The sequence below is a fragment of the Eretmochelys imbricata genome, chromosome 10, assembly GCF_965152235.1.
Source record: "Eretmochelys imbricata isolate rEreImb1 chromosome 10, rEreImb1.hap1, whole genome shotgun sequence".
In the NCBI taxonomy this organism is placed as follows: Eukaryota; Metazoa; Chordata; order Testudines; family Cheloniidae; genus Eretmochelys; species Eretmochelys imbricata.
In genome coordinates, this window is record NC_135581.1 from 59,555,312 (window position 1) to 59,566,467 (window position 11,156).

At 36.6% G+C, this 11,156-nt stretch overlaps 1 protein-coding gene across 10 annotated transcripts in view; it reads left to right on the forward strand.

The window, feature by feature from the left end:
- ZNF280D (zinc finger protein 280D) overlaps positions 1 to 8,615 on the forward strand; it is a 79,532-nt gene extending 70,917 nt beyond the window's left edge. For 6 of the 10 annotated variants that reach the window (XM_077829257.1, XM_077829261.1, XM_077829260.1 and 3 more), the window contains 2 exons: positions 703 to 758; positions 6,770 to 8,615. In XM_077829257.1, coding sequence (XP_077685383.1) covers positions 703 to 758; positions 6,770 to 7,409 — 696 coding nt within the window. In that variant the 3' untranslated portion in view covers positions 7,410 to 8,615. Of the gene's footprint in view, positions 1 to 702; positions 759 to 3,902; positions 3,978 to 6,506; positions 6,647 to 6,769 lie in introns of all 10 variants that reach the window. The other 4 variants (XR_013347407.1, XR_013347408.1, XM_077829265.1 and 1 more) reach the window with 4 other exon arrangements.
- Positions 8,616 to 11,156: the final 2,541 nt, after the last annotated feature.

Genomic DNA, 11,156 nt, shown 5'->3' on the forward strand with positions numbered 1-11,156 from the left:
TCAATGGGGCTTTGCATGGACTTACAGGTCTGCATTATGGCAGATACTTTTATTAAACTACTTTGGCCATTTCGAAATACCATCATTGGAGCACTCTTTTTTTACTTTTTTACAATTAGTTATTTTATACATGAAAGAATTAGCTCATTTTTATTGTGCCTTCCAGTGCTGAGAAATCCCTTATCCTATTAAGATATGATCGTGGACAATTTGTTCTCCTATAAAGTTACCACACTAAGCACTTACAACCAGAGCCTTACAGTTTTTTCTGAGACAAATTTGTATGTCAGTCTTCCTTATCTAATACATCTCCAATAGATACTGTCCAGGAAGTCCTGTGTAATACTTTAAATTGCATTAACTTCACTTTTGTTTCCACTGATGTCAACAAATCTGTAGTTCAGTCCTGATATTCTTCCTCCAAATGAACAACTGTGGGGACTCAGTTCTGCAGACCCTACTCAAGTGAGGTGTGAGTGGGTCTACTTATATGAATAAGGGTCACAGAAACGTGTGCTAAAATGTGATCTACTTTTTCTTAACTTGGAAGACTGGTTGCAAGTGTCTGTACTAAGCTATCAACTGGATCCCTACTAACTTGCGGATCTGGGGAAATACCAGTGTAAAATTCTTTCTGCTGCATTGCAGTATAATCAGTTGGTCATGGCTGTAAAATAAAAAAAATATCATTAATTATTACAGAAAAATTCAAGACCTAGTTTGCCTGAAGGAAAAACAGAAACATCAGCTTTTGAAAGGTAAATATAAGGAACAGCTGCATCTCTTGAAATTCAAGTAGGTAAAATAACACATGTGCTGTGTTGTTTCTCAGGTAATTGGGAGAAAATATTTTGACTAGTATTTGTATACTGTTAATTTTTTCATGGTAGAAAGTAATTTTTAAATAGCAGGTGTGTATTTACTCAACAAGACATGGAACTTGGGCTGTTGGGCTCAAAAATTTGTGTATTTGTTACAAGTTTTAAAGTCTTAATAGTTGTAAACATATAGTCAACATTCAAAAAATAATTGCACCAAAAGACGTACAAAATACTGAAAAGAAGGATTATTTATTATGTTAATGAATATGAATAGTAAAGGTATTTTCAGGAGAAAAATAGAGGGGTAAAATTGGGGAACATGCACTGTAATTAAGTAAATGTTTTTAAAAACATCGGTATGGCTTCTGAAAAACATATTTTCACACTTGTGAAAAGATACTCTTCAAAATTTGGAGGTTTTTTGTAAAGCAATATATGTGAACTTGTTGGGTAATTAATTGTAACATACAGCAATACACACATATTGCTAACATTAATTCAGACTGGTTGCATAGAAATCCGTGAATCAGTAAAATTTGGCATGAGTTGTGAAATAATGTACATTTTGTTTTGGGCAAAAGGTTGTTGGAAAAGTTCAATTTGTATAAAATGTGAATTATTACACCAAAATTATCATCCTGAAGTGGCCTATTACAGTTATTAATTTACAAAACCGTGGTCCTGAAGTAGTCCTTAAAAGTTGTATGCCACAAATTTCTACCTTAATTATATTATTCTACATTCATACACATATGTAATGTCTTGTTTTTTAAAGACTGTATGTACTGTAAGCTTAATACAAAAGCCTGACAGTTACATTTCCACCCATAAAATGTTCTCTCTTGCTTTTCCCTCCTCTGGTCATACCAGAGACCACTTCTGAGGTATGTCTGATACTCTGACATTTTACTTTCACTTAAAATGCTTGCTTAATAATGGGAACTGAATGGCTCAGGTTTAGCAATGACTACAAAGTCTCTCCTTTGCTAGATCACTGGTTCAAATCCAGCCCAGGACAGTAGTAAATCATTCTAATCTTGGTACAGTAGACAATTGTGTATCATATTTAGTAGCTTCTCCCTGCCTCCCTATTTGTATTTGTTGCAAATTTCTGCTTTGTAATGACACAGCTATTCAAGTCTGAAAATAGTTCAGTGGCCTAGAGGAAATGAGTTGATTGTTTCAGTCTAGTTCCTAGTGCACAGATCTCAACATGATGAAAACCACCACTATGGTAGTAGATTTTTAAAATATTGAAAACTGGGACAAGGCACCTCTGGTATCAATCATTTTTTAATCCTCCAAATTTTGTTGATCTGTTTGATTTTAGGCCAATATATAACATAGCATTGACTAGTTTTGTTTGTTGACAGTATCCTCCTGGCAATTGGCAGTGGTCAGGACTCCATATTGATCCTTTTTAGTTTCATCAGCAGCCCTTGATACCATTGCTCAAGTCACCTTGCTCTCTCAGACTCATCAATGGTCTAGTCTTTTCCCATGTTTCACAATCCAGCCAATCGCTCCTGGCTCCATTGTCGGGCTTTTGAGTGAGAACTCAAGCATGACCGTAAAACCCATTCCCTTGTTATATCTCTTCTCTCAAACAAGAGGGTTGTTTACCTTTCCTTGGGACAGACTATAGGAATCTTCCCAGAAAATCAAAAATCCCCAAATGTCCTAAATAAAACAAAGAGAAGATCAAATGAACTCATAAATGTTTCAAAAAGCAAGTATATGTAGAGTTGATTCTCTAGTCTCCCCTAGCTAGAGCCAAATCCTTAAAATTACAAGAGAGATTTAAAAAAAATAACAGCAACAACACTTCAAATTTCTAGAGTTCTATAACTCTATTTCTCTAAGCTGTTAGTCTTATACTCTCAGTGTCTCTTTAACTTACGTCAGCCCCTGATTTTGGATTCCTTTACTGTCAGGACTAGCTACTTTAGGGCCACATGTCAGCTTGCTCATTACCATAGTGTGTTCTTGGTATTCTCATCTTGACATGAATGGTTATGCAAGCATACAACTCCAGGAAGTGAATACTTATTTTCATTGTACGGTAGCCAGCTGGCTAACTGTATTTACTCAAAACCTTCCTTCTCTCTGGAAAATTGCAGTTTTTCCTCTTTTTTCCTCACATCTACAGTTAGCTGTTTCTTTACATGCCCATTTGTCAAAATAGTTAGTTTACAGGAGTATTTCACAGGAGTGTGTTGGTGTTTCATTCCCAGAAATATCAGACAGAAAGCTACTATTTTTCAGCCACAGCCTTACCAACAAATTGCATATTTATTTCTCAATACCAAATAGTATTTTTGACTCGATGTCTTAATTTGTCACAAATCACTGGGTTTTCTTGACTCATCTGCAGTCCTTGATCGGGGTAAATGGTATTGGTTTAGAGGCATTGTATGCCTTTTTATCTGAGAGGTCACCATTTGTTTTGGGTAACTAAATTCCTTTGCTGCAAGACGTCTTTTTGAGTGAATTTGCAAAATTATTTTTAATCTTACACCTTTCAATTCAACATGTATAAATAAAGTAGTGGTAAGATATATAAATTTGTCAGTGTGCTGATGGCACACAGCTGTATCTATTTCTTCATCAGTATTAAGTGATGCATAGTCTGCCTTCCAGTGCCTGGCCAAAATTGAGCTTGGATGAAAGCAAATTCATAGGGGTTCAGTCTGGAAAAGGTGGAGAATTTGATGCTTGAGGGATATGTGAGTTTTTAAGGGCTTGGGATGATGGTTCTTGCCCATTTATTGAGGGTATATTCACATTTTAAGAGGTTCTCACTTTGGACATGTTCTTCTACTCCTGTGTGCTCTTGGAATCCCAGGTGGATCAGTATGGAGCATCTTTTTTTCATCACTTTGTAGCTATAGCTGGTCCAGAATGTGGGTGCTAGCTTGTTAGGCAGTATTAGCTATAGCAAATATATTACACCATTTCCCCAGGAACTGTCATAGCTTTCATTTAACTTGTGAATACAATTATAGGATTGACTTCAATCTGTAAACCTGTACATGACTTAAGTCTTGATTATCTGAGACAATCTTTCTTTCCTTGTTCCAGCAGCGTGGTCAAGGTCAACTGGAGCAATCATGCTAAGAAACCCTAGATTTTAAGCATCAAGATACAGATGATATGGTATTGTGAATGCAGAGTCCTTAACTCTGGAACATGTTGCATCCACTAGCTCATGCAAACCTCTTTTCTCAAATCTTTCCTTGAAGAGTTGGGGTGGGGTAGGAATTTGTTTTGGGAGAAGGTCCTTTCCTTGAAGACTCTTAAACAAGAAGCAAAAATTGTATGTTACATGTTTTATGTAGAGATTTAAACATGTTACGGTGCATTTTAATAAAATGAAATATAAATTTAACCTTAATTGGCAATTTCAGTAGAAGAAGGGTTTTAATGGGTGGCTTCTTAGCCCTTGAATGAATCCCTCCAGAGTATGAGTGAAACACATTGGTATGGCAGTGTCGGGTTGCTTATGTTACAATTGGCTCTGCTGCTTCTAGTGTCTGGATAAATATCTTTTGGTTGCTGAATTCTTATCAGTTTTATATCCTGCACAAGAAAGTTCACTTTGCTTTTGTTTTTTTAATAAATATTCTTGGTTTAGCTTCTTAAGTGAAAGTAAAACTTGGAAGCAGAGCAATTTCTCAGTTTTGTAATAAGTAATACCTGGGCTAGAATAATTCTGCATCTTTTAATCAGAATCCCCTCCTCACCCCACACCCCCCAAAAATCCCTCTTATTCTCCCTCACACATCTCATGGCTATATATCAGAGTTCAGGAATTGTTTTCAATTTAAGTTTTAGATTTTTAAAAGCTAAATTGGGAGTAATGAATGGTAGCCTTTTAAATACAAATTAAGCTTGAAAATAGTCTAACGGTAGTTCCTTCATCTTCCTTTTTAATCTGTCCATCACATTCAAAGTTTCTGGCAGTCTGGGCTTTTTTCAGATTTTAGTTTTCTTTTGGGGTGCTAGGAATTAAATAAAACTTTTTCAGCAAACTAAACCTCTGAATGGAGACCAGAATTCCCTCTCTGCAAGTAAATGATGTATGTTGGTGTTCCTATAACAAATGGGAAGCAATGTTCAGAACTGTGTCCTACTTGAATCATCAACTATCAGAACCAAAATATGACCAGATAAATTTAGGGATTAGACTTAAAAAAAGAAGAAAAAAAATCTTATCTTCTCTGAGTATTTGAGAGGTTTGTATGTATGTGTTGAATTCTAAGTATGCAATTCCGTTTTTATTTGGGGAATATTGATTTCCCTGGCTATTTTAGAGCAGTGCATGTGATTTTAAAAAAAGATACAATAATACAAGGTGCAGCCAATATCTACTTTCTAAATAACACTTTCCTATGTTATGGCTTGGATTTTATTATGGAGTCCTAGAGTTTTAAGGACAGAAGGGACCACTAGGTCATCTATTCTATCCTCCTGTATACCACAGGCCACCAACACCATCTAGCACTCACACATTAAACCCAACAATGGAAATGAGCCCAAACTAAATAAGACCCATAAGAGACTAAAATATTATGTGCTCCAAGCAGAGAATAGGGGCAGTCAAGGTGCACCAATGGTTGAGGCCCCTGCAATGGAAGGGAAATGATTAAATGAGATATACCCAGATAATCCTGGCAAGAGGTCTGGCAAGTTACCCACACTCTCACTCTGCAGAGGAAAGTGAAAAAAACCCAAGATCATTGCTGATCTGTCTTGGGCAGGAAATTCCATCCCAACCCTACGTATGGCGATCAGTTAGACCCTGAGCATATGAGCAAGAATCAGCCATCCGAGCACCAGACAAAGATAATGCTTGGTGCCACCTTAAAGCCCAGGCCCACCTCACCCAATATTCCATTTCCATCAGCAGCCATTCCTGATACTTCAGAGGAAGGAGACAAGAAAAAAACCGCAAAACCTCCCAGAATACTTTGAGAGGGAATACCTTAATGGCCCCTGCTAGTGGCTGGCTGAAACCCTGAAGCATGAATGTTTAGGATCATAACGCGTAAACCGGAAGTGAACCCTGCAGCTGTTCAGCCCTGCTCCCCCCACCCCCTGATCACAAGCAACCCTATTGTACAATAGCATTCATAAATTTGTCCTGTTCTCTTAAAACTAATTTAGTTGCTTGCCCCCACTTTCCTATTGGAAGCTGTTCCAGAATGTCTGATGGTTAAAAACCGTCTTCTAATTCCCATCCTGAATTAGTTTGTGACCAGTTTATATCCATTTGTTCTTGTTCCAGTATTGTCCCTTTAGCATCAATAGCTAAACAGACTTCTATGGAAAGGTTTTCCTTGACTTGGCTTAGATAATTCAGTACCTTATATTTTGAATTAAAGGAAGTTTTACTGTGAAAAGTGATGTAAAAATGCCACCTTTTCTGGTCAGTGGGTCTGCTCCCTGTGTGAATTCAAAGCACCTACTTTAATGACAAAAACAAGTTTTTATTGCTTTGTATTCCTATTAACACTGCAGAGCCAATCAGACTAAAATGGAGTGAACTGGATTCTATTTCTTTTGCATCATCTACAGAATTATTTACTAAATTCCAATCAGTTATACCTGCATCAGTCCAGTTTAGATTATGTGATGATAGGTGTCACTGAGGGTATAATTTTGAAAAAACGTTGTGTTGCACAGGTATAGCTAAGGGCCTAATTTGGCCTGAAAGATCTTTATTACTGGCGATGATTTGAAGGAAGGAAAGAACTCAGCTGTTAGATGCGAGCCTGGGTTTGCAGGGCTAGCAGCTGTGGGGGCACTTTCTACTTGATATGAAGGTCAGTAAGAGATGACAAGCATGGAATTCTACAGTGACGTTTTTAGTCACTTTGCAGAGTAGACCCATATGTTAAAACATTTTTTTATGATGGCTGAGAAATAAGTGGATATTTTTTTTCCAGCAAACAAGCAAATGACTCTTCAGAGGAAACAAAAAAAGAATGCAATGGAAATCCAACTAACAATGGCTCATCAGTTGAAAAGAGTGAGGAAAGTACATCACCAAATATGGAAAATGACTCCAGCCTAGTACTCCAGGACAACTATTCAAGAAACTCGTCATGTGAAACAGCAGTATGCTGTGTTTCAGATAATAATGATCAAGTCATAGAGGAGAAACAAAAAAAACACATTTGTAATGAAACTGAGTTGAAAATTTGCCAAAGGTCAGAAAATGCTATCTTGAATGACCAGACTAAAGAAGGTAGCTTGGATGAAACTAGGCTTGCAGCTTTGAACACTAAGGACTTAAAACTGACATTGGGTGAAGATGTTAGTTTTGAGCAGTTTTTGAGAAAAAGAGATGAGCCTGAATCTGTTAGTTCTGACATTAGCGAGCAAGGCAGTATTCATTTGGAGCCTTTGACTCCATCAGAGGTACTTGAGCATGAAGCTACTGAGATCCTTCAAAAAGGTAATGTTGCACCTTCATCAAAGAAAGCTGAACTAGTTTCTGAACAAACAGATGACATTCCTAAAGGAAGCGGTCCTAGCAGAATGGAGACAACTATAAACCAGACAGATGAGAATGAAGCAAGCTGAAATTAAACTAACTTTATTCAGTATAAAGTAGTATGCTGTATAAATTATGGTAAGAACACCATGGACCATTCGTGATGGGTATGCTTATTGATGCTGATTCAGAGTATTAAGATAGAAAAATAAAAGGGTAGATGTTGTATATGAAGAAAGCAGTTTAGTAACAAAATATTACAAAGAATAGCACATTGGCATATATCTTCAAGAGATAGGAAGAGGATATGTCTTACTAGTCTGGCACTTGAAAATGGAAAAAAATTCATTTTCACGATGTTGCCTACAATAAAGTGGTTTGTTACTCAAGAGGAAAAGATTGAGATTATTGTGTGTGAAGATAGTCTCCATGTGGAAATCTTAGAATCACAAGGATTAAGTAAATCGACTGCTGAAATAGAGCATGCTCACAACAATGGTGCATTCGCCTACTGACAGTTTGGATAAATAGAAACCTACTTTGGATTTGATGTCACATTCCTGTCTGTCAAAGCATGTAAACAGAACTAAATGAATCTATGCACCTCTGTACAGGTGTAATCTTGCCAGGTTGTAAGCTTACCTTAAACTTTCAGTGAAAGTGGAAATTACAATATATATACATATGTGTGAGATTTCTCAGTGTGCAAGCTGTGCAGATTTACCTGACGTACTAGTTGTATAAAGTAGGGCAATACTGCTCAAAGTACTGTAGCTGTTAGACCATTACAGTTGTTTTAATTTTTTATTAGTGATAGACCCATATGAATGGTCTTCAAATGAAACCAAAGTACGGTTTAATGCAGAAACTGTTTTTAAAAAATGAACTGGAAACAGACAGGCATGTATTCTGCCATTTTGTAGCTGCTGCTTGCTAACTGTTACAAAAAAGACTCAAGGGCATATAAAGCAGAGATGTATAATATGATTTTAGGACTTTTTGTAGTCTAACTTATATACAAGAAGATGGCTGCTGAAATGATTTTGGGGTGGGTTTTTTGTTTTTTTGGGGGGGGTTTGCTATGTAGTTAGCAGCTAGGTATAGGAATGCATAATATGATTAACAGTAGCTTGCTTTGAAATATTAACAAAACTTCATTAAAATGCTCCATTTGAATCCTTTACTATGTGCATTTGACTCTTTCAGTTTTGTTTTTAATGACTGTTAAATGTTTTGAATAGCTATTAAAACACTGCTGTAAATATTACTTTTTTGAGTAAATATTTGCAACAATATTTGTCTTTGTGAATAATTTTACTTTCCAGGTAATTAATTTGTTTGTACAAAGCCTTTCAGTTTCTTTAAACATTTAGTTGCAGATTCCAAAAGCTATCATCTGTTCTTCTTTGATTTCATCTCAAAATTAGTGAGTTGAGAAATATTTTAATTGTTTTGAAATTTAATGACCAAGTGCCTATACATACACATTATTCCTGTTTCAATATACTGGAACAGGATATGCTGCTACTTGGAAGTTTGAACAGGAACTCTGCTGGGTCAACACTACCCAAACTGGTCCCTGTGAGGAAATTCCATTGCCTGACAATGTGGTGTTAGCCGGGACTGGCAAGGGTTTAAATAATACATTGGTTTAGCAGCCTGGGCCTTGTTAATCTCTCAGTTAGGAACAATAGTCTTGCTGTGACTGAAGAAGCTCAAGACCAGCCAACTCACAAGTAAGGATGCTAGCTTAGATTATCGAGTTCTCTTGGTGCTACTTAAATATAAACAGTACTGTCAATCTCCAGCATTCCAAAATCGTGCACCAGACTCCAAAAAACATGAGACTTAATCATGATTTTGATGAATAATAAATGTTGCGTTGTTTTTGCTTGCCTTTCTGTTCTTGGAGTGTTTGGGGTCTACATTTTCAAGTTTTTTTCATCAACCATAAGTACTAGAAACTGTTTTTAATGAAAGCTGAGGGCCTCACTTAATTGGATGATTCCAATATCTGGAGCTTCAAGAAAAACACCAAATATTACAAGACTCGTGATATGGAAGTATTTCTTCACACAGCACACAGTCAGTCAGTGGAACTCTTTCCCAGAGAATGTTGTGAAGGTCAAGAACATAACAGGGTTCAAAAAAGAACTAGATATATTCATGGAGGATGGGACCATCAATGGCTATTAGCCAGGATGGTCAGGGATTGTGTCCCTACCTTTGTTTGCCAGAAGCTGGGAATGGGCTACAGGGGATGGATCACTTGATGATTATCTGTTCTATTCATTCCCTCTGGGGCATCTGGCATTGGCTACGGTCAGAAGATAGAATGCTGGGCTAGCTGGACCCATTAGGGCCGTTCTTATGTTCTTACAATAAACTTTGTGAGAGTTTGGTAATTCTGTGTGTGTGTGTGTGTATATATATATTTTTTAATAATAAAATATCTGGAAAGGCAATTCTCTACACTGTGGACTTGTTATATCTTGTTATAACTGCTGCTGTTAAAGACTATGAAGAAACAGTGGAACTGTGCAAAACAGACCCATGGTGAGTGTTTGATGGTGATAGTAGTTTTTCCACGAACAGCCTAAAGTAAACAGAGCATCCCAAAAAAAGGAGCAGTGGGGAAGTCAATCAACCAAAAGGCTTGATATGTTTGTTACTGAAGGGGAGCCTGAGCTTATTCACAGTATAGAAAATCATGAGCAGACAATCCAATTAGAGAATTTAATTGTTTTTGTTTTTGTCTGCTTCATGCAAATGGTATGACTTTAAGTTGAAACCCTGATAAACTTTGCTGTTGGAAAAGTTTATTAGTTGGTATATTGTGATACCACTATCTTTAATTAGCTAGCTATCATGCTTGTTTTTTATTATTGGACTTACTTAAGATAAATTTGTCTACAAAAGTTTGATTTAAATTACAGGAATTTGGAAAAATAAATTATGATGTCTATGAAAAGAAGAGGAAACAAAATTGTCATATTGAAAAGACCTGAGTTATTTGGAGAAAAATATATATGTACTCAAAGATATTAACATGAAAATATTGTATATATGGCTTACACAGTATTTCCATCCCTGTGGCTAATCCATTTGTGTATAGAAGGTAATACTCATCTAAGGAAAAACAAATATTTAACATTGGAACAGTAACCAAGAGGGGTGGGAGAGAGGGGAGAGAAATTTCTATGTCCTTGCAAAACAATCAAAGCACTTTTTGTCAATGGGCAACTGAGGGATACCCTGAGAGCTTCATGTGAATGGCAAGTACTGTACTATAGTACTTCTATCAGGTGAAAAGAGTGACATAGAGTTTAACTTTCTCCAGCAGTAGTAGCATGTGTTGGCTTTTCAATAACTTAAAAATACTGACTTGGGGAGATAAAATTCCATAATGTATTTGGAATTTTTCTGTGGGGCAGTTAATTTGTTATATGATGAAGGGCACTTCATAAAATGAAAAAAATACAATATTTGATGCTTATTTCCTAGGAAGAAAAATGTAAACTTTACTTTGCTAAATTTATAAAAATCAAAGTTTGGTCACAAATAGTTCTTCTTCAAGTGATGGTCCCTATGTGTATTCCACACATGGATACGCATGCGCACCACACGCCCAAGTCCAGAATTTCTTCAAAGCAGTGTCCATTAACCAGCATGCACACAGCAGCTCTCCTCGTATTCCTGACCAAGTGTATAAGAAGCACTGTGGGTCAATGCCTCTCCAGTGCCTTCTTACCGCCATATGGCCTGAGTCAGAATCACATCCTCCTTCACTCTAAAGTTAAAAATGTTTGTAAGTAGTAGGGCTGTCAAAAAAATTA